The sequence below is a fragment of the Copadichromis virginalis genome, linkage group LG7 (assembly GCF_057382275.1).
Source record: "Copadichromis virginalis isolate Kocher_CV1m ecotype Utaka linkage group LG7, C_Virginalis_male_GT1.1, whole genome shotgun sequence".
Taxonomy (NCBI): domain Eukaryota; kingdom Metazoa; phylum Chordata; class Actinopteri; order Cichliformes; family Cichlidae; genus Copadichromis; species Copadichromis virginalis.
Window position 1 is genome coordinate 20450135 of NC_140624.1, and position 24175 is coordinate 20474309.

A 24175-nucleotide genomic window follows, 5' to 3' on the forward strand; every position below is an offset into this window, starting at 1 on the left:
CAAGAACAGATGATGTCGGAATCACTTTGACTAATAAGCAAGTTTTGAGAGGTTTCCCCCAACAACAGCAACAACAAACAACAACAACAACAAATGGAGCCCCAAACTATGACAGAGCCTCCACCCTGTCTTACAGATGGCTGTAGACACTCACTGCTGTACCTCTCCCCTGACTTCCTCCAAACATATCAAGGTCTAGACTGAGAATGACTGAACCAGCTGAAGTTGAAACAGAATTACAAAACAGAGACATAATCTTGAATACTTCTTTGAGCTAATGAGACTTTTTTGATAGATGTATGAAAGCTGCTTGGAAACATTTCATATGGATAATAGATTATATCTCTTCATAGTTAATGAATAAACCTTTAGTCTTTTTCCTCTCACAGTGATGTGATGTAAACCAAGGTTTTTCTTATATTTTAAATTTTTATTTTGAAAAGGCCAAGGAATGTCTTGCATCAGTGAATTAGATGCCAGTCTCTTTCTTTGAAAGCTTTCTGTCCACAAGGGGTCAGGCAATCACTGAATGCTGGGATGCAGAAACATAGAATATGCTGCAGCAAACAACTTTAAATCTATATACATACATACATACAACTTTATATACATATATATATATATATATATATATATATATATATATATATATATATATATATATAGAGAGAGAGAGAGAGAGAGAGAGAGAGAGAGAGAGAGAGCGAGAGAGAGAGAGAGAGAGAGATGGATGGATATTTACAAAGAAAATAAGCAAAGAAGACATGATGTATCTTAGACCATAGTGATCCTGTACAAGTAACTTACCAAAAGTTGCTATAATTTTTGCTTGTTTTTAGCACATTAACCTAACATGAATTATATTTGAGCCAACCCACAAGAGAAATTAGCTTTTCACATTACGCTCCTGTTTCTGCTGGATCAACTCACCAAAAGGAGCTGTTCCTAGGCATAAACCGCTCTTGCAAACCTACATTCTGGCCCTATGTGTAAATGTTCGTAGTGCTACACTTCAGTTAGGTCATTCTGGTGCTAATAAGGAGACAATGAGATATTTAACCCTCCTGTAGCGCTGCAGTTTAATGTAAACACTGTTCAAAACAACATGACCATTGTCCTGCTTCAATACAACAACAGCCCAGCTATCTAGGCTATCCATAAAAGGGAAAACATGTAGCTGTGGTGTGGCAAGAAAGCTTATCGAGTGTTACGAAACAAAATTTAGTCTTTACTTGCTCTTAAAACCTGGACCGTGCTACAAGAAGAAATGATCTGGGAATCAGTTTGACTTCTGTGTAAATGATGAATTGTAATGACCAGTACTGGACTTTTGAGGATTGTACCGTAGCAACCGTACTATATTGTAGGAAAATTTTGAGTCATTGTACTCCAGCGATGGATTCCATAAACCACTCCTGATTGCTGTGACGTTGATACATGTCCTACAGACAATGCTGACATCATTGAAACTATGTGACCCTTTATGAATGACTTGAAGCACATTTTTCTCCACAGTGTCATGTGTAGAAATCATATTCATAATCATATACATCTTGGAGCACATTGTAGAACACCAATTTTGGTTAGACTCAAATAAGTGATAAGCCAGAGTGAGACTAAATACAACACAAAAGCACAGCATCTTCACAATTTCTACACCTGGTTAGTACCCTTGTAGCCCAGATGTTGAACCAGAAAATGTTTGCTTCAGGTGGCAATGTAATAATGTATCTTTATGTATGAAAAAGAATAATAATTTTAAGACTATGTGTCAGTTTTTCTCCGTGACAGAAAAAGCTGCTGTTGCAAAGAAATATGTCTGTGTCCTAAATAAAAATATAAATGTGTAAAATTACAGCAAAAAGTTGATAGCAGATATCAACTCTCAACTATTTGATAGTTCATTGGCCAAGACTGTCCAGTAATGATACGGTTTTTATTAATTCATAGAAAATGTCTTGAAAAAGTGTTTAGTTGTTTATCTTGTTGTAATTTGAGTAAAAGTACTTTTGTTACAGTGCCATAAACCGGTAGCTTTATGGTTTGGTTTTGACATAAAACACTAACAAACCAATATTGGAAAACTAATGATTGAGTTTAGGTTAGTGTAAATGTTAGAGATTCAAGATTCAAGAAGTTTATTGTCATATACACCACAAAATACATTGGTTACACTGAGCAATGAAATTCGTACTGTGTGAGTTACCTTCACACAACTATAAAAAAAAAACAACTGAAGTTCATTGCTAAGAAGTTTTTCCGTCTCCTGACTGACTTGATAGCACAAGTTTAAGCAGTCCTCCTGCACGTCTTTACTCCCACAGGCCTCAGCTGCGACTCGAGAAAGAGTATGGAGAAGTTAGCACCACCTCCCTATGCAGTGCCGCCTCCTATCCTGTAATTCTCCATGGGTCAGACATCTGTAAGCATTTCTCTCAGACCACAAGAGGAAAATAGAAAGTTGGAAGCTACAGGCTGTGATTTGGGTGTGTATAAATAAAGTTGCTAGCAAAGGAAAAGCTGCTAATGTGATGGGAGTCCAGAAGGTGGGAGGTTAGTAGGAGCAGGACACCCAAATCATCAAAGAGTGGAAATGAGTTGCAGGAGGGCAAACAGAGCCTCTGAAGAATTATATGAAAGGTTAGTTTCTGATTTGCTCATGAGGTATTCGTGGGTGTATATTTTACATATGTAAGTACAAGTTTGATTCATTGCATGTGTGGCTAAAAACAAAACATACATGGAGCGTACATTTCTAAATGATTTCTCTTTTTATGGGTTGCACATGGTAACCAGGGCTTAGCTGAACATGAAAACACTTGGAAGGGTAAGTCATTTTGGGACAGCTGTTGCAAACGCATGTCATTATAGTCAGGGCTTGATCAGGGCTGCTGAGGGGTGTGTTTAATGTGCTTATAAACCACAATCATTTAATCATTAGTTGTTATTAATCTCTGGTTCTCTGCCACAGTGTGTCTTTTATCCTGTCTCCTTCCCCTAACCCCCAGCTGGTCAGTGCAGATGGCTGCCCCTCCCTGAGCCAGCATCTGCTGGAGGTTTCTTCCTATTAAAAGGTATTTTTCTTTCCCACTGTCGTCAAGTGCTTGGTCATAGGTCATTTGATTCTTGGGGCGTTATCTTTGTTTTTCTATGGTCTTTACCTAATAATATAAGGCATCCTAAGGTGACCAATGTTGTGATTTGATGCTATGTAAATAAAATGTAATTGAACCATATGGTATACTGCTCTATCTGTATCTCAATCTTCACTCCTTAAAATATAAGCAACGCTAGAACAAATTAAAGAATGTTGTCAGATATATTACCAATTATTAGAACAAGTAATAATTTGTTTAAAACTGGTGTTTTAAGGCTGTTCTAATGAGTCCATCTGCAGTAGACGAGTAAACTAACAAAAACATGTTGACTCTGAAGTCTCAGAGTGCTAAACAGGGAGCAACACCCATTCAGTCTGTAATAATGCCTGAGCAAAGAGCAGATTGAGTGGAAATGAGCCATGTTGCCCCTTCACTGCAGGCCTCCACATTGGTGCTGACTCCTCTGTAGTGGTCGGCACTGCCTCAAAACTGCAGGGCACATTTGTGCAGCTTCCAGAAATAGGATGTGCTGTATATAATTGGCAAAACAGCAGGCTCACAGCTGCTATGAAAACAACCATGCTTTTCCCGTTGCCTTAGAACCACCCTACAGGCTTACATATGAGGCCCAAAATGATACCTTTAAAGTTGGGTGTAGGTGCAAAACCGCAATATAATGGAGCGCCTCTTTGCCTCTATGTTCCTGAAAGACCTGAAAAGCATTTGTAGATCTTTGATGAATTGAGCAAAAGTTTTTTTAAACAAAAGAATAAAAGTTTTGTGCTAAAAGTGTTAACAGTAACTGGTTTATTTAACTCATTTATAAGACAGCAAGAGAAATTCAAAATACTTATAAAATCACAGGAATAGTGATAAAAAATAAATGTGTGTCGTGACTAATAACATTTAAAGCCTGCTGAGAGATAAAATATATTTGACTGTCAATGCAAGATGAATGTTGATTGTCCTTTTGTGAAGTGGTTTCTCATCCTCGTGGTATTCAGACATCAGCTCCACAGCCCCCTGTTCTCTCTGCTATTCCTCTCTCTCCCTCTCTCTCTCTTTCTCTAACCTGACAAAAGATCATTCAAATTCACTCATAAATACAATAAATAACAAAAACGATGCAGAGTAGCTGCTTGCTCAGTCTCTCAACTTGATTCAGCTCCCAGTCTCAATACAATACTAATACTTATTCAGTCTTTGGTCAGCTTCACATCTCTACTGACCAATCCTAGTAAGGCTGACATTAAAATGGGGAAATTTTAATATTAGTGTTTCAGATCCCATGTGTGAAATTTCTGTTATGCTTTTTCTTAATGTGTTTGTTCTTAATTTTTATTTTTTTTAAGTTTAAGTTTACTTTTCCGCATTTTTGAGACCATCTCATAATGCACTGACATGATTTCCTTTGAGTTAAAATGGTATTTTGGCGCTGATTAGGGGGTAGAGAGGCCAGCCCAAGTCCAGACTCCCATTTAGGTTAGGAGTGTAATAAATTCTCATGTCAGCCTTCATATTCTTGATTTAAATCAAATGCCTTCTTCATATATCACTCTTATCTCTTGCCTTCATCTACCAGCTGAAAAGTTTCAGGAAGTTTTGGAGTCCATCTTCTCCAAGGAAGTCGAAAGAGCCCTGAGACGAGCCCAAGTGGACGAGCAGGAGGACAAGCAGGACGATGGCCAGGAGTGGAATGAGAAGGTTCCAGCCGGCTGCCAGGATGTTGTACCATTTGGCCTTGTCCGAACACTCCTGAGCCAGCTGCAGGTTGCCCTGAGTCTTTTGGTCCCTGGCCTGCAAAGATGCAGGAAGACAAATTCATATTAAGACATCTGGTGTAGTCAGTTTTAACTGGTAATTTAAATATGAAGACTCCTCAGCGTCTGGGTAAATTCCCAGATGATTAAACATGCAACTATTTTGCTGGTAATAACTGAAATGAGTAAAGAAAATGAACAGCCTATTTATATATTGGTTGGGTCTGATTATTGGGGGGGGTCATAACCCCCCCTGGAAATTACGCCCCTGCTCCTCAGTCTCATAAGTCTTGTGGGACATCTAGAGACATTAAAGCTTCATCTGCACTACATAAAAAAGATAATATGAATTCACTGTAAATAAAGAAGGTAAAACACAGATCATCTTTTTGTTTATAGACAGCTTGTCCCACAGATCTGGTTCAGTGCTGACCCAGGGCAGACTGAATAGCTTCTAAGTGTATCCATTTATTGTGGAAAGAACCCAGCCAGGGCCTTCCATACAACTCTCTAATTTCCCATGAGTACTTGCCCATTAGAAAGATACCAATTATGCCATTTTTAACTCCCCAGACAAGGAACCAGTGACTGTCTTTAATCTGAGTGCTGAGCCAGTGGCCCTGTGATTCTGAGCTGCACCGCGTGCATGCAGAAAAAAAATTAAATAAAGGGTATACACACCCTTTTGTGGTGAGATTTTCGGGAACTTTTATTTCCAGGTAGTCATGCGGTGTTTCCAAACAAGATTTGAAAATGCAATTTTCCAGGACTTCTTAACTTTTTAAAATGTGTTAAGTTTTTTGTTTTGTTTTATGTTTCTCTGCAGCTCCATTCCTGTGGTAAAGGGCGCTCCTGCTTTCTACTGTGTGAGACATTCGACCAGAGACAATAATAAGTCTTTACATGCTTCAGAATCTTACTGTGTTTAATCAAACTCAAAGATTTTGCAACAGAACTTTTACACAGAGGAAAAGCTAGAAGTTGTTCTGCTTTTTACACATAAAAAATCTGTAAAAAAAATAAAGTAAAATGTACAATTTTTAAATGAAGAATGCTTCCATATTCATTTTATAAGAATTTTTTTTAACACCTTAAAAATCATAGGGTATGCAGGGTTTTTTCCCCTCTTTTTACAGTTTATACCCTCACTTACACATGGTTAAAAGAAAACAATTTTCTTCTTTTTGTCAAAAATGTAATTGCTGGTTCCTGCTGCTTCTTTTAGAAATGTTATTGTAGGTGCAGCCACTCATTGGTGCTTGACTTTTGCCCATTGTTTCATAAGTATCCTTGCCAACTTTGCACAACTTTTGCTTTTGCTGCCAAGTTTCATTGCAGAAGGCTGAGGCAATTATAGTAACACAATGTTCTTGTTAGCATTAAGCTGTTCAAGACTGACAAAAGTCTAGTATTACACTGCATAGAAATTCTTCCATTTTTTTTCATCAAGTGTATCCAAGTGTTTCTGCCTTTGTTGTTTTCAAAATGTTTTAATAAAGAGTTTAAATAACTGGAGACAACAATGAAGGCTACTTTATTTAAAAATAAATACATTAATAGAAAGATTTGTTTTAATTGGGACTGAGTTAACAATGTAGACCCTTCTTTGTTAGATGTCTGTAAATTGATTATAAAACATTTTCAAAAGCAAAGAAAGAAAAAGAGCACAAGGCCTCACCTTGATGGAGTAGATAAGCGCCATGAAACCCAGGCAGCAGAAGTTAACATACAAGGTGTTGCACAGCGACCAGACTAGATAGTCTCGGGGAGGATTCTTGCCAGTGTTCCCCATGTTCACTACAGTGGATCCAACAGGCTTGCGAGCAGATTTGCAGTTGGTAAGAGGGGTGCAGTCGGAAGGGAAGTTGTAGGAATGGTTGTCCATTGTTAGCGTTCAGAGAGGGGAATCCTAGCTGTAAGTGGATAGACAACTTTGTGAGCTTGTTATCCTTCCAGATGCTTGGTCCTCGTCTTGAGAGTACTCCCCCCACTCCTCTATGCGAGAGGCTTAAAAAGGCCCATAAAGAGGGAGGTGGCAGGGAAAGCATCCATGGGCAGGGTCCTTTAATGCACTGCAGGTCTGTCATTATGTGGTCAAGCCTGTGAGACTGAAATAGAGATAGAGAGAAGAAGACAGGGAAACAGTTCTCTGAGAGAAAGACCAAATATATAAACTGTAGCTGAGAAAAGTATCCAAACAATAATTTTCCTAGAGATTTGAAGGTGGTGCGTGGTGATTTGGGTGAAGGTGAAGGCCATTTGAATGATGTTGAAAAGCCTTGATATGTCTGATGAAGAGTCTGCCAGAGGTCTTGAGGCAGGCATCTGTATCTTGGTGGGAACAGAGTGGGTTAACACAACCAACAGGACACATTTCTAAAACATATAAGAACCATTAGTTCAGTTCATTTCATTTGGTTTTCATGTGAACGGTCACAGTTTCTTACATAAAATAAAGTAAATTACCCAACCTGAACATTATTTTTTAAGCTGAAGCCAAACAAATTGTAATATTTGTAACAAATTGTAACAGTTGCATACATTGAAGATCCCACAGTAGATGGCCACTGACCAATTTATGCTGGACAATAGGGTTAACCAGGGTAAGAGGATACGCTTTATAATCAAGTGCTTGTCCTTTTCATTGTTTTCTTTTTTTTTGAAAATCATTTTGATATAAACACAAGGATTATATACATTTGAAAGGGAATTAAACAGACTCAACAGACTATGTTTTAAAAGACCAATGAGCCAAGTAGTGAGATCTAGCTTCCACCAACTGCGCCTTATCTCTAAGGCTAGGCATTATGTTCCGCATGAGGACCTGGAGAAGCTTATTCACGCTTTTGTGACCTCCAGGTTGGATTATTGTAACTCCTTGTACTACGGCCTTCCCTCTTCTCTTCTTCTTAGACTGCAAACAGTCCAAAATGCAGCAGCCCGCCACTTGACTGGTACGAGGAAATTTTGCCCTATTACTCCTGTTTTAGCTAGCTTGCATTGGCTGCCCATAAAGTACCGTATTCAATTTAAAATATTACTCCTTACATTCAAAACTATTAGTAAATTAGCGCCGAGTTATCTTAGTGAACTTCTCAAACCACATACTCCTGCTAGAACACTTAGATCTGCCACTCAACTACTTCTGATGCAACCTAGATCTCGGCTGAAGTCCCCATGGTGACTGTGCGTTTGCTCTGGCTCGACATCCGCGCATCTGATTTATTGTTATGATAATAATAAACGTTTCTTTGCGTTAATAATACAATAGGAAATCAAACATCACTTTGCACTGTCTATTCCCACAGTATCATCAAAGATGCACATAATAATTATTAGTGGATCAGGGTTCAGCTACACATGAAGAATTTCAGACATTGAATCAAAGATGTCGGCCCAATATTTTTTAACCTCGGGACAAAAAACAAAACTGTGGCTTATGTATCTTCAGCTACGGAGCATTTCTCACATATAGGAGAGACCTCAGGGTATATTTTATTTAACCTTTCTCTAGTAAAGTGTAGATGAAGCTTTAAACTGAATCAAGAAGTGTTTTGCATTATAGGAGCATTTATGGATATTCTGCAAACCTTTTTCCCATTGAGTGTCTGTGATTATGATACCTAATTCTTCTTCCCATTTAGATTTGATAAAGGATGAGCTTGCAGGGTTTACTAACATTAAATTCTGAAAGGTGCAAGAGATAAATTTCTCACTACAAGGTGAAAGTAGGAGACACTTATCAAGACCGGAAATGTTGAGACTCTCAAAGACCTGTATATTTCCTGACAGAGTCTGGCAGGTATCTAAAAAAGTCTCTTCCTGATAGCTTGTATATCTCTTGTAACTGATTGAAAGAGGCAAAGACACTGTCCCAATATAGATGACTGACTGAGCAAAGTCCTACCTGTTTTAATGCATTGTCTAGAATAGATGGTTTAAAAGATGGATTGCCTACAATGGGTGTAATAGGGGATAGAGACTTCAAATTAAAACATAGTTTAATCTGCTTAAAAATACATAGGGTGCTATGTATTACCACATTGCCATCATACATAGACTTATCAATGGGCAGTATAGCTATATAGTAAAGCTGACAAGCTTCCTGCTCCAGTTGCGACCATGTGAGGGGATTGCCGTTGTCTGCTAACCAGTATGTCATAAATTTTATATGCAAAGCCCAGTAATAGAACAAGAAATTCAGAAGCGCTAACCCTCCCTCCGTTTTAGACTTGCAAAGCTGTTTCCTAGCAATTCTATGTGTTTTATTGCCCCATAAAAAAGGTAAGAGGAGTGAATTCAGGTTTTTAAAAAATGTTTTAGGAAGGAATACAGAGAGATGTTGAAATAAGTACAACCACAATCAAAATTATAATTTTTATAGGATTAACTCTACCAATGAGTGATATAGGAAGTGAATTGTACACTTGACTGAAGCTCAGATATTAAGGGAGAGAAGTTAGATTTTAATAGAGAGGAATAGCATTTTGTAACCTGAATACCCAGATAAGTGAGCTTCTCATAAGCTATACTGAATGGGAGGTTTTGCAGCCATGATGGGTTACTCACATGTATTAGTTCACTTTTATTCAGATTTATCCTGTATCCAGAGAAAGACCCAAATAACTTAATTTTGTCTAATATGGCAGGAATAGTCTTTCCTGGCTGGGTGATATATAATAACACATCATTCGCATAGAGTGAGATTTTATTAGTAGTTGTATCAGTATTTTTTTTAAAAATAGATCCCTGTTTTGTCGCTCTATATAAGCCAAAGGATAGTGATAGATTCTGGTTGGTAAGAATGCGAGCATGAGGATTGCCATAAAGAAAACTTACCACTGAAATAAATTTCTTGCCCAATTTAAATCTTTCCAATATTTCGAACAAATAGGGCCATTCAATCTGGTCAAATGCCTTCTCAGCGTCGAGTGCCAAAACTGCCAACTCTTCTTTAGGTCTGGCAGTGGAGTAAATAATGTCGAATAGTCACCTGAGATTAAAAAAAAGAATTTCTCTGGGGTATAAATCCAGTTTTATCAGGGTGTACTAACTGTGTTAAAAGGGGCTTAATCTACTGGCAAATACTTTAGACAATAGTTTCCCATCCAGATTTAGCAAGGTGATGGGACGATAAGAACCTGCATTCTCAGCATTCCTACCTTTTTTTTTTTTATAAATAACAGTTATAATTGCCTCTGTAAGGGTGGGAGGGAGGACTTTATCTGCTAGAGCTTGAGTGAATGTTTTATGCAGGTATGGGCACAAAATCTCACTAAATTTCTTATAAAATTTGCTGGGGATGCCATCTGGTCCAAGAGCCTTATTGGTTTTACTAATTGCCTTCTTGATCCCCTCTACTGTTATTTCTGAGTTTAAGCATGTGAGTTCATCCTCCCCTAGGTTTGGAAAAGTGCAGCTATCCAAGAACTTTTTCGTAGAGTCACAATCTATATTTTGTTTAGCATATAAACTTTGATAAAATTGGAAATAGTGATTGTTAATGTCTCCGGGGTCCATTAAAGCCTTAACTGCATTATTTTTAATTTTATGAATTGTACTGTCTTGTTCTTGTTTCCTAAGTTTTCTTGCTAGTACTTTATGCGATTTGTCACCAAGCTCAGAGTATTTCTGCTTGGTGCACAAAAAGGCTTTACTGATTTTTGCTGAGAGTAGATTATTATATTCATATTTTAAAGACAGTATTTTCTTAGGTAGCATTGTGGATGGCGTTTGGGCATTCTCTTTATCCAGATCTTTAATTTGTTTGTCCAAGTCAAGGAGCTTAGCCCGGTTTCTCTTCCTTCTGGCTGATTTAAAAGAGATAATAGTACCCCTTAAATACTCCCAAAGTGTAGCAGGCTTAGTTTCTGAGTTTTCATTTACCACAAAATACAGAGAGATCAGTGTTTCCAAATATTCATGAAAATCCTTCGCACCTAACAGTAGAGGGTTGCTGCAGTCTAGTTGCATTTGGATGTTTAAGGTTAATGTGACAGGGGGGTGATCAGAGATGACAATATTGTGATATTTTGTGTCAATTTTGTGTCAATGACATGTGGCATTAATTCAAATCAAATGGTGCCATTAAATAGGAAGGAAACTGAAAGGATCCGATGTCTTCATGAATGAACATCTGATAAAAAGAAATGCGGACATTGCCAGGAAAGCACGTTACTTGAAGAAACAGGGAAAAATTCAAAATACATGGACCACCAACTGCAAAGTATTCATTAAACTCAATGGAACACCGGAACAAGCCAAAGTGTTGGTCATCAGAAATATGGAAGAGCTGGACAAATACTGAGGTCAACTTACTCTGGAGGTATGAATACACATGTGACGTGACACACAACACAACACATGGCACAGTCCAAAAGAACTTCATCTGCATCCGGCAACAATATCAACATGACTCATTGGAATTCTCTTTATGATAATCTGGAACTGAGAACATTTCGATACACAGACCATAATGTTCTAGACTTAGAAAAGGATATAGACCCGGAAAATAATTTCTTCTACAACATCAGCTGTAACTGCTGCTACTTCACTGATGAACAGTTTAAGCACACCATCAACACGGAAAATAAATTATCAATAATCCATTTTAATAGCAGAAGTCTGTATGCCAACTTCAACAATATAAAGGAATATCTAAATGAGTTGACAAATCCATTTGGAATTATTGCCATTTCTGAAACATGGATCAATGCGGAGAAAGGAATGGACTTTGGACTGGAGGGATATGAAGTGAATTTTGTAAATAGAAGGAACAAGAGTGGAGGGGGAGTAGCTGTGTATGTGGATAAAAACCTAAACTACAAGGTGGTAGAAAGTATGACAACTGTAATTGATAATTTACTAGAATGTATAACAATTGAAATTTATAAGGAAAAAGAAAAAAATGTAATAATTAGCTGTATATATAGAACACCTGGCTCTAGTATTCAAGTATTTAATGACTTCATAGAGGAAATATTCTCTAAAACAAATCAAAAAGTTATGTTTATCTGTGGTGATTTTAATATTGACCTGTTGAATCCAAAAAAGCATAAAATGACCGACGAATTCCTAAACACTATGTACAGTTTGAGTTTACATCCTAAAATAACCAGGCCTAGCAGAATTACACCACATTGTGCCACCTTACTTGACAATATTTTCACTAACAATATGGAAAACAACATTGTGAGCGGAATATTAATTAATGACATCAGTGATCACCTACCAGTTTTTGCAGTTTATGACACTAATTATAAGAAAAATCAGCATGAAGAACAACTGAGATACAGACGTGTAAGGACAGAAGAAACTATGACTGCATTTAAGAACGATCTATTAAATCAGGACTGGGACAAGGTGTACAAAGAAGCTGATATCGATATTGCATATGGCATATTTTTAAGAATATTCATGGAGTTGTACGATAAAAACTGTCCAATAATAAAATACAACAGAAAGCACAAATATTCAGATAGACCATGGCTCACTAAGGGTTTACAAAATGCATGTAAAAAGAAAAATACACTCTATAGGGAATACCTAAAACAAAGAACAAAAGAAGCTGAAAATAAATATAAAAAATACAAAAATAAGTTGACCAATATTATACGTGTATGTAGAAAGGAGTATTATAGTAAAATATTGAACAACAATAAACATAATATGAAAGGAATATGGGATGTTTTAAACGGTATCATTAAAAATAATTCTGGGCAACAAAGTTATCCACAATACTTTATCGATAATGGCAATCTTATGGAAAACACTGCTGATAAGGTCAACAGCTTTAATCATTATTTTGTAAATATTGGACCAAAACTGGCAGAACAAATTCCTGAGTCACTGCCATCAGTAGAATGTAGTGAAAACCTGATTGATAGGAACCCTAACTCAATGTTCCTCACATCAGTGGAGGAAAAAGAAATAATTGACATTGTACACATGTGTAAATATAAAACATCCACTGATTGTAATGATATTGACATGAAAATCGTCAAGAAGGTCATTGAAGGAATTGTAGGACCTCTAACATATATTTGCAACTTATCATTTCAGACGGGAAAAGTGCCAAACAAAATGAAAATAGCTAAAGTTGTGCCGCTGTATAAAACCGGGGATAGACGCCACTTCACAAATTACAGGCCCGTTTCTTTACTACCACAATTCTCCAAAATCCTAGAAAACCTGTTTAATAAACGATTAGACAAATTCTTAGATAAATATAAATTACTCTCTGACAGTCAATATGGATTCAGATCAAAAAGATCAACATCTCTGGCATTAATCGAATCAATTGAGGAGATTACGAATGCTATAGATCAGAAACAGTATGCAGCTGGAGTATTTCTGGATCTCAAGAAAGCATTCGACACAATCAATCATGACATATTAATTAATAAACTGGAACGGTATGGGATTAGGGGGGTTGTACTGCAATGGGTGAAAAATTATTTAAGTGACCGGAAACAATTTGTGAAGCTGGGTGTCCATTCCTCATCATGCTTGGACATTGCTTGTGGTGTTCCACAAGGCTCTGTACTGGGTCCAAAATTATTTATTATTTATATAAATGATATTTGTAAGGCATCTGATATATTAAAATTAGTATTATTTGCAGATGACACAAATATTTTTTGTTCTGGGGGGAATCTAAAGGAGCTGCTGGATACAATTACTTCAGAAATGTGCAAAATTAAAAAATGGTTTAACAGGAACAAACTATCGCTAAATCTAAGTAAAACTAAAATTATCTTATTTGGGAATTCCCTTAGAAATGCACAAGTGCAGATTCATGTAGATGGTGTGGAAATTGAAAGAGTACTTGAACATAAGTTTCTTGGTGTGATTATAGATGATAAATTAAACTGGAAGTCTCATATAAATCATATACATAACAAAATTTCAAGAAGTGTCTCAATCTTGAGTAAAGTAAAACACATTCTGGACCACAAATCACTCCACATTCTCTATTGTTCCCTGATTGCACCGTATTTGAATTACTGTGCAGAGGTTTGGGGCAATACTTACAAATGTTCGCTATCATCAATCTTTATATTACAAAAAAGGGCCATAAGGATAATCCATAAAACTGGTTACAGAGATCATACAAATCCACTATTCTTAAAATCAAAAATTCTAAAATTCACAGATCTGGTTCATTTTCTCACAGCACAAATTATATATAAAGCAATAAATAACCTGCTTCCTGACAATATTCTAAAAATGTTTTCTAAAAGGGAACGGGGATACAATTTGAGGGGGGAATTAAATTTAAAACATCCTCGTATCCGTACAACATTAAAAAGTTTTTGCATCTCTGTGTGTGGAGTGAAGCTGTGGAACAGACTAAGTAAAGATATGAAGCAATGTCCAAGCATGGCGCAGTTTAAAAAGCGGTTTAAGGATATGGTTTTTACAGGGTACAGGGAAAAGGTAGAGATTTGATAGGGTGTTCTTGTCTAATATTTTCATGTGTGTGCGCATGCACGGGTTTGTTGGTATGGGTATATATGTATGTGTATATGTATGTATGTATGTATATATATGTGTATATGTATATGTATATATGTATATATGTGTATATGTGTATGTGTATATATATATGTGTATATGTGTGTGTATGTATGTGTGTATGTATATATATATATATATATATATATATATATATATATATATATATATATATATAAAATTGTAGGTTGTGTATCCTTCAGGTGTTAATGGGGTTATTGAAAATGTGTATATGTGCGTATGTGTGTATATACGTAGGTATGGATAGATAGAAACATATATGTGTATATATTAAAAAAAAAAAAAATTACACATAATATATAATGTAATTACAAGGAGGTATTTCTGTAGTCTATTGATACTAGATAGTGGAAAAGGGGTGGGATTAAATAAGCTTATGCTTCTTCCTGCTCCTTTTTGAACATGGACGTTATTTGGAGTTGTGGTTGCTCGTTTTCCTTTTGTTTGCTTTGTTCATTTGTCTCTTTTAATTCTATTTTTTTTTATACTTTTTCAACATGTTCAAAATAAAGATTCAATCAATCAATCAAATATGCATAATCAAAATATTACAGTACACACAGGTTATTTAATTTATAAATTATTTCCAATTTTTCAAAAGATTTATTTCAGCAAAACAATAACTGTCATTGTATTGTAGAGCTTATGAAAAACATTGTTAGAGGCACAATTTCTTCGTTTGATTTCCGAACACCAGTAAAATGATTCTGATGCTATTTAAACGTGATAAAAATGAGTCAACTTTGAGCCAATGACACAATGAAAACCGACTTTGATGATAAACTCGGGCATGATAATGCGCTAAGTAGAGAAATGAGTACTGTGAAATCTTATGACCACTATAGTGAGCTGTGAGTTCAAAGTATGGCTGAATAAAAAAAACAAATATAACTTAATGAATTGAATCATCTAGATTTTTAAACGTGTCTCTTTGCTTTTGAACGCTGTTGTTTCAAATGTTGAAACAAAATGAGCAACAACGCCCTCTGCCGCCTATAACTGTGCTTTACAACAAAGGCGGAACAACCAAAAAAAAGTCCCTCGTGATGTTTTATGTGACCGTGGAGCAGGTAGCTGTTGTTCTCATAGACTGTTGCAGTAGTGTGATAGGTAGGTTTAAGCTGCGTATTATCTACGAAGTATTTCGTCTCAAAATGTGGTGTAAAATGTGGTGTTATCGTCGTCGCTTCTGCGAAAGACAACAGTGGGAGGGGCGTATGCAGAGCTCCAATTGATAGTGTCCCGTGCCGCTAACTCAGCGCAGCAGAGTGGCGCAGCGGAAGCGTGCTGGGCCCATAACCCAGAGGTCGATGGATCGAAACCATCCTCTGCTATGTATGTTTTTTCTTTTTTTTTTTTTTAATTAACTAATCTTACAAGATATGTAACATAATGTTACATTAAATCGTGTAATTACATTCATTTAGAATAAATGTTTATTTTAGTATTAACATCTAATCAAACCACAGTAACTTTATACCTATATACAGTTTATATCTACAACACTATCTTTGTTCTGAAATTCTCACTCTCTTTGTTATGTAATTACTTTCTAAAATGTTTAGAGACAAACAAAATTACTGTCTGCGTTTAATAAAAAGAGCAGAAAACTATATGGTGCCTCATTAATATCAGTTTACAAAGTCAAACCAATTAATGAAAACAGCAATTAAAGTTGCGTTTTTTCACTTTAGTAAAAGGTAAAAATTAAAAAGTAAACGTAAAATCCCACACTTCTGCAGTGTTGTTTTTATTGTATAATTTTTATATTTAAAGCATGTACACATTAAGAATACCATCTGGCATTTATATAAAAGAGAGATGAATACTCTAAATATGTTTCGTTTGCAGTAGTAATTTTTTTTAAAATCAGATATTATAATACAGGTAAAAGAAAAATAATAAACTGTTAAAAAACCCCACACGGGGTAGAATGTAATTTATCATTGTTTAAGAAAGTTATGTGTTAATTCCCTTCATGAAAAGTTGAGATAAACATGACATGGGGAAAGAAAATCCCCCAAAGTGAGATTTGCAAGGAACTGTGAACTTTCTATAACTGACAAATGATGTAAGCGTTCAGGAAGCATTCTGGTGTAACTTGCCAGATGCTGTTTTCTGACAGCATGGTGAATGAAATGATAACGTTTGACTTTATGAGGCACAAACAGTTTCTGCCACTTAACATAAAAGGCAACTCCCTGTACAAAACTCAATTTCAAAAAGAATTGTGCACATTTTGACCACACAATCATCACTATAAGATTAAAACATGAGTGCATTATTGTTTTAAAGCTCTCTTAAAATTGACAGACTTAAAAAGACGAAGTTCAACATTTAAGATTAATAAATCAGTTGACGCTGAATTGTTTGAAACACATATTTAAAGGAAATTTAACAGTAGTTTAATGTTTAAAATAGTACACTGAGATGTTGCAGAGGTTGTGTGCAATGTAAATATTTCATTACGTTCACTTCTTAGTGAAAAACTACAAACACTGTGAATCAGACTTTTGCAGAATCACCTTTAGCAGCAATAATTTGAACAAAGCATCCTCTGTATGATTTCATCAGGCTCTCTCATAATTGTAGAGGAATTTTGGTACATTTGATTAGCAGCATATGGCTGCTACTTGTCCTCTCAACTCCCATGGAAGCATTAGGGATGTGCTTAAAAGACTCTAGGAAAGAAGTCAAAATACAAATAAGCATTGCTATGTTGGGTGGACCTCCTTTTTGCTCATTCCACAGAAAAATCGCTGAGATATTAGACAGACCTCCATATAAACAACAGCTGCATACTCTCATATGGGAACTGGGAGTTGGATTAGTGTGTGTGTGTGTGTGTGTGTGTGGGGGGGGGGGGGGGGGGATTTTTAACAACAAATATAACAGCACATACCTTTATTTATATAAAGATTTCACAACCTCTTTTTTGATCTCTGATATTATGAAGTTATGATGACACCTCAATTTTATTCCTAAGTATGTTAATATTTCTTTCCAGTTTTTCAGCCACAAGTACAGTATTGCGTTCGCAAAAAGCAAACACCAATCAGCTGAAAAGGCTTTTATGTAGAAATGCACAATATGTGATGTTTTTATAGGAAAACACTACATAAGTGTTCAAAGCACCCTTTGGAAAAAATTAAACAATATCTTCAAATGGCATTGTCTGGGACTGCATTATAACCATGTGAATAATACTTTAATACCTACTTTCACTAGTTCATGATTAGAATGCCACACTTACAAAATTTGTTTCTATTGCAGTTCAATGTTTAATTCTTTATACATTTATTATTATATTTATAGAATTATGAAGATGGAGACAGAAAAAGGCTTTTGTCTAACATAAAGACACTGACATATAGCAGAAAGCACAATAGTGATGCAAAAGCATTTATTTGAAACCATGAAGAGTTAGCTTAAATGATTTATTGACAATACATCAGTCAAGCATCAGAATAACTGACTTAAACTTAGGTCTGTGAGATAATAGTTATTCCTATTACAATGCATTCATGAATTCATTGCCATTGGGAGTTTCACTTCAGTTGGTCAACTGAGAATTGTTGGTCTCATTTTTAATACTACAAAGTTTTCTTTCTTCTACAAAATGCAGCCCCGATGCTTTACCCATAATTCATAAACAACTGCAAGCTTAGATTTTTTCTTCCATTGGGGTAAATGAGAACATTTCTCTACATGTAATATAAGAAATAAAAATGCAATAAAAATGTTGAGATAAACATGATAGTGGGGGGAAATTGCCAAAAGCAAGATTCGCAAGGAACCGGGATTTTTCTATAACTGACAAATGATGTAAGCGTTCATGGAACATTCTGGTGTAACTTGCCAGATGCCGTTTTCTGACAGCATGGTGCAGCCTGTATCTTGGATGGATTTGTCTGGCTGACCTTCTCCCCACTTGGTAAATGTCAGACGTTGGTTTTTCATATCCACCTCAAAATTTCCCTCTGCCTTTTTGTTGTTGACACTGATCCAAGCTGCCTTGTAAACATCGCCAAACACTTGAGTCAGTGCGTTGTTCTCCTCCTCGTTCTGGGGCAAAGCCAACTCTATGTGTTGTTGGGAGCAGAATTCGACAGCCCTGGAGAAAGAGCCTCTCTCCTTGTTGGACACAAAGTATTTCTGACCAACTCTCCGGACAAAATGATAGTTAATGTCTAGAGAACAGAAAAATGTCAGGGAACAAACTGTGACTCATAAATCATTATCAACAAAGGTAAATAAGCAATTAGGAAACAATGAAAAAAGCTTCATCTACATGGTGCATTTGTCATAGTTAGATACAAGAAAGGCAAGTAAAATCAAATTTTAAAAACACAGAGCTTGTAGGAACAAGATCACACACCATACCCAAAATCTCTGGAGGCTTCTAAATGAATATGCCAATTCATCAGTCATCTTCAAATGTTTTTAGCTTTGATGTTCTGATCAGCTGTTTTTTATTGCTGCTAACTGTTAATCAACTAACTTTTTTAATGTTGATCAAGTTGTAACATCAGGCAAAAACACTGGATTTATTGTAAATTGCAACAACAAATTATTAACGGATGGTCTTTGAAAGAGTTTTAAATAAACATAATTAATAATGCCTTGATGATGATACTTACCCAGTTCTAACTCAGCAAGTCTGCTTTTTAAGGTTTCAACATCTGGGCAACTGGATTCAACTGTAGCTGAAATTAAATTGTGAGCGTACAACAGGAATGAAAGGAGCTGTGTGGTCTATTTTTCTTTTAAATTACAGAGCATCAACTAATTCACTGTGCAATCTGTCATCAAACTGATCTTGTGCTGTCTGACACAGATTGGACTAATATCAGTATGCTACATGGGATCTTCTCATCTTATTGTATCTTATCTTTACCTTCAGTGCACACTGTTTCTCCAGGGTGCCCAGGAAGCCCATATATTCCTACATCCCCTGAAAGCAAAGAAACAGACATAAAGCCTTCTAAAGTCAAAGTACATAAATATGTGTCAAAATCAAACGATGATAAGAAGTTATATTCTTTACAACATTCTTGTGGTGAACTCATAATATTTTAGACTTTTTTCCACCAGGATGTCCACGCAGTCCAGGCAGTCCAGGAATTCCAGTTCGCCCACGTAGTCCAGGCACTCCTTGTGTCCCAGAAACTCCTGGATCTCCTTTCTCACCTTTAAGACCAGGAGGACCTGGAAACTGAGTGTAGGTGATGCGGGCCGACAGGCACAAGATGCACAAAAAAAGAAGTGGGCTCATCTTCTCAGTGAAGAACTGAAATGATAATTAAAAATATATGTAATGTACGTTTTTCCCAGATTTACCTTGGTTTAACTGATTCAATGTGTAACAAAAATGAAATCTGATCTTTCAAAACAGAGATTGTATTAAATATTGTGATTGTAGCTCCGAGGGATTTTCTAGGTATATGTTTAGAATGTCAAGCAATACTTCAAACAATATGTAACTCGCATGATAACATTAAATTTAGTAGAATAAAGCAGTAAGCAGGAAAGTACTTACAATATAAATGAAGAGCAGTCTGTTGGGTGTACTGCCTCACTGCTAATGTCCCAACAAAATAACTGAGATATTAGGTAGAACTAATGTAAGATGGATCGTTCGCTCCAAAGTAAACAACAGCTACAAAATCCCATTTGGGATAGAAAAAAATGTCAGAATGTAGAATCCTCCCTCTTGTGCTGAAGCACAACCTACTTTCCAGATTGATATTTTTTCAGCACTCTTTATTTCCCCACCACAAATAAAGCATGGTTTAAGACAAAAAACAGTCTTTCTTCAGGTATTTGTGCACAGACGAACTTCAGTGTGAAACAAAGTATGGTGACACAGAGCATAGTTTTCATGCAATAGAAATACCACACTCACAAAATGTATGTTTCTGAAAAGTATAAATACTTGGCTTGGGTCTGTTTTGAACATTTAAAACTTCAAACATGTTGAACTTAGTGTAGCAAAGACATTGACAGAGACATATGGGGCCAAGTTGATGATAAAGATTACTAAATGAGCTTCAGATTTCCAGTTTTGGAAACAATGCAACAGTCGTCAACTTGTTGCGAACAATTAACTTAACTCGTTGTTAAGACAAATAGGATTGTTGTGTTTTAATTGCTCATTTGTTTCATAATTTCTTTATCAGTGCATGAAAAATGTCTACGATAATATGTTTCTAAAGTGAATTGCATCTCCAAGGTGGTCCCTGAGAATTGTTGCACAGACAGCAAATCCAAATCCATGTATAGTAATTATGCACAGGGAGACATTATGAATCCAGATAAACAGTAAAATCTTTACTTGTGTCAAAATTTGTGACAGGCACAAGAGGCAGAAAAAAGCAGCTCTTAATGCATCCATTTAACTGTTAGTAATAATTATTGCTTTATTGAAGTTTTGAAAATATCTTTGGTTAAGTAACTGTTTTTGAGACCCCGTTAGAGTCAAAATTTTGTTGCTTCTGGAGTCCAAAAGTCTTCTACTTATAGCCTTTTTTTGTGTGTCCAGACTATTCTTTGACATTCTTTAAAATTACACTTTTGTCTCATTGCATGTTTGCAACACCTTTTAAATTACTGCTAACTTATGGTCACAGCTGGCTATTCTCTTGGGAAGCAGGGTTGCTTCCGATTCCATTGGAATCTTTTAATAATGACTTGAGTACGGAATTATATATTGGTTAAAAGTGGCATATGAGAGAAAACATCATCACTAAAATTTAATTTCACTGGCACAGGCATTCATTCCCACTTGCACAATTAAATTCTTTGAAAGTGTCCAACAGCGCTCCAGCTGATTCATGCTGTCACAGTTAGTTCTGATCTCAAAGCTGAATTCTGCTCGCTAAAATCAATCTGATCTGACTACTTGCTAAACAGACCTGTTGAGTCAGGATAAAAATGGCAAAAGGGTGATTTACACAAGCACTCCTATGTGTGTCCGTGCTCTCTGCGGTAGAGTATCACTTCCTAGGGATGGGCAAATTAAGCTTTCTGAAGCATTGAAGTACTGCAAAACGGTTCATTACTCAAAGCTTTTCAACACAGTTATCTTTGGTGACATCTGGTGGCCAAAAGAGCAGCTTGAATCTACAATTTGTAATGAACAGCTTTATTATGATTGACCACTTTACAGCTGAACTGACAGCTTCTGTTTGATCATGTGATAGTTCTGTCTGATAACGGGATGATATGGTGCTTCGGACATGAATTTTATTTTTTTTTTATGTTATGTCTATTTTAATAATAAATGTGTATTTAAATCCTCTGTTTACCTCCGTCCGTTCTTGTGATCGCCCTCATTCCCCACCATGTGTTCCACACACTTGCTTAGGTCACACATTTCTCAGTTTGGTTTTTGTATTGTTTAGTTTAGTTCAGCTGCCTTTTTTGACTTCCTTTTCACCCAAATGAGTCTCCATTTGGGTCTATCCCTGCCTGCTTCACACGGCTATTCACAAGAGTATTTGGTTCCAAATATGTTAGGGTTTAGAATTTCAACTTCAGACATTGTACCTCACAGAATCTTTGACATTATTATGTGACTAAATGTCAATCTGTGAACAACTATTAACATCATCTCCAAGATCCAACTTTAGGAGACATTTTTTCTATCAGTGTGACAAATTACAACAGGACAAATGGGTGATTATTGATTAGTGTGCTGAAAAGTCTGACTGACTGACAGTCTGACAACTTAATTTCCAGTTAGAAAAATGGAGGCTATAGATTTTATTCTGAGTGGATTATAAATCTCCATTGTAATCACTGTCTCCATCTTTATATATTGATGACTGAATGATTAAGTGTTTGTGTTAAAAACAAAAAATAACGAACTAATGGGATGTCAGTATTTGTAAAACTATAAACATCTACTAATTAGTTTTCTGCAGCTTGTGTTTTAAAGAGCAAGGTGCAGATATGATGCAGAAGTGTTTTCCACTTTATGAAAGAGGAAATTAATTGGTGTCTCACAGTTAGCTTCCCTGCAATAACAATAATAATAATATCTCTGCTATAACTGACAAATGCACTCAAGGAGGCATTTCAGTGTAACTTGCCAGGTGCTATTTTCTGACAGCATGGTGCAGCCTGTATCTCCCCATTTGGCAAAGGTCAGAGGTTGGTTTTTCATGTTAACCTCAAAATTCCCTTCTGTAATGTTATTTCTGACATTGATTTAAGCTGCTGTGCAAACATCCCCCACACCCTTTGGTCAATGCGCTGTTCTCCTGCTCACTCTGGGACACAGCCAGCTCAAGTGTTGATGCATGCAGAGTTCTTATTTCTGGACTACAAGGCGAAGGAAACTCTATCCTTGCAAGAGTATTTCTGACCAACTCTTTGGACAAACTTGTAGCTTGTAGCTGAACAAAAAAGAAATCAAACAATGAACCAAATTTAAGAACAATTTATTAAGCAAATTTATCATTTCTGTGCATTTGTCATTTTTTAGACTCACACACACGAACAGACACTTTTTTGTTTCTCAAGTTGATCCAGGCCTTTTTGTAAATATATCCAAAAACTTGATTTAGTATGGTGTTCTCTTCCTCATTCTTGTGCAAAGTCAGCTCTGTGACGTGTTTGTAAAAACTGCTTTATTTAATCTTTTTCATCCCTAACAGTGGACAAAACATATTGTGCGGAAGAAAAGTCACATGGCGCCTGAAATTACCCTTTTATGTGACCAAGGGAGCAGCCACATTCACTTATGTGAATGTGGCTACTTCATAGCTTAAATAGTGGTCTTGGTGACTTGCTCCCATATACCAAAAAACAAACTGTATATGTTCCTCTGAGTTCTGTGTAAAGTTTCTTGAGTCAAAAGTGAAAATAATATGGACCATTTCAAAGTGGTGGCATAAACATAGTAAAGTCGAAGGAAAAAAACAGCATGACACAAAAATATATACAGGGAGTGCAGAATTATTAGGCAAATGAGTATTTTGTCCACATCATCCTCTTCATGCATGTTGTCTTACTCCAAGCTGTATAGGCTCGAAAGCCTACTACCAATTAAGCATATTAGGTGATGTGCATCTCTGTAATGAGAAGGGGTGTGGTCTAATGACATCAACACCCTATATCAGGTGTGCATAATTATTAAGCAACTTCTTTTCCTTTGGCAAAATGGGTCAAAAGAAGGACTTGACAGGCTCAGAAAGGTCAAAAATAGTGAGATATCTTGCAGAGGGATGCAGCAGTCTCAAAACTGCAAAGCTTCTGAAGCGTGATCATCGAACAATCAAGCGTTTCATTCAAAATAGTCAACAGGGTCGCAAGAAGCGTGTGGAAAAACCAAGGCGCAAAATAACTGCCCATGAACTGAGAAAAGTCAAGCGTGCAGCTGCCAAGATGCCACTTGCCACCAGTTTGGCCATGTTTCAGAGCTGCAACATCACTGGAGTGCCCAAAAGCACAAGGTGTGCAATACTCAGAGACATGGCCAAGGTAAGAAAGGCTGAAAGACGACCACCACTGAACAAGACACACAAGCTGAAACGTCAAGACTGGGCCAAGAAATATCTCAAGACTGGTTTTTCTAAGGTTTTATGGACTGATGAAATGAGAGTGAGTCTTGATGGGCCAGATGGATGGGCCCGTGGCTGGATTGGTAAAGGGCAGAGAGCTCCAGTCCGACTCAGACGCCAGCAAGGTGGAGGTGGAGTACTGGTTTGGGCTGGTATTATCAAAGATGAGCTTGTGGGGCCTTTTCGGGTTGAGGATGGAGTCAAGCTCAACTCC

At 36.5% G+C, this 24175-nt stretch overlaps 2 protein-coding genes across 3 annotated transcripts; both read right to left on the minus strand.

Annotated features, from left to right (window-relative positions):
- Positions 1 to 3890: 3890 nt before the first annotated feature.
- On the minus strand, positions 3891 to 6945 carry LOC146704941 (interferon-induced transmembrane protein 5-like). The gene is made up of 2 exons (XM_085462428.1): positions 6537 to 6945; positions 3891 to 4895 (listed from the first exon to the last, which is right to left on the minus strand). Exons 1-2 carry the CDS (start codon positions 6741 to 6743, stop codon positions 4674 to 4676), a joined length of 429 nt encoding a protein of 142 aa, XP_085318554.1. The 5' UTR covers positions 6744 to 6945; the 3' UTR covers positions 3891 to 4673.
- Positions 6946 to 17781: 10836 nt separating this feature from the next.
- Positions 17782 to 20062, minus strand: LOC146704942 (mannose-binding protein C-like). Of its 2 annotated transcripts, none has more exons than XM_085462429.1 (5): positions 19935 to 20062; positions 19487 to 19685; positions 19293 to 19349; positions 19036 to 19101; positions 17782 to 18585 (listed from the first exon to the last, which is right to left on the minus strand). In XM_085462429.1, the coding sequence occupies exons 2-5, from the start codon at positions 19668 to 19670 to the stop codon at positions 18203 to 18205; spliced, it is 690 nt and encodes a 229-aa protein (XP_085318555.1). In that variant the 5' UTR covers positions 19671 to 19685; positions 19935 to 20062; the 3' UTR covers positions 17782 to 18202. The 2 variants fall into 2 exon arrangements, with proteins under 2 accessions (XP_085318555.1, XP_085318556.1); XM_085462430.1 differs by having other exon boundaries at positions 19586 to 19685; positions 19935 to 20061.
- Between the last annotated feature and the right edge of the window lie 4113 nt (positions 20063 to 24175).

Bases quoted from the DNA above. Each gene is read 5' to 3' on its own strand.
- LOC146704941 (XM_085462428.1), bottom strand. From the start codon at position 6,743: ATGGACAACCATTCCTACAACTTCCCTTCCGACTGCACCCCTCTTACC. The intron at 4,896-6,536 runs GTGAGGCCTTGT...GCATCTTTGCAG, and splicing joins CGCTTATCTACTCCATCAAG to GCCAGGGACCAAAAGACTCA.
- LOC146704942 (XM_085462429.1), bottom strand. From the start codon at position 19,670: ATGAGCCCACTTCTTTTTTTGTGCATCTTGTGCCTGTCGGCCCGCATC. The intron at 19,350-19,486 runs GTGGAAAAAAGT...CTTTGCTTTCAG, and splicing joins TGGACTGCGTGGACATCCTG to GGGATGTAGGAATATATGGG. The intron at 18,586-19,035 runs GTAAGTATCATC...TCTGTTCTCTAG, and splicing joins ACTTGCTGAGTTAGAACTGG to ACATTAACTATCATTTTGTC.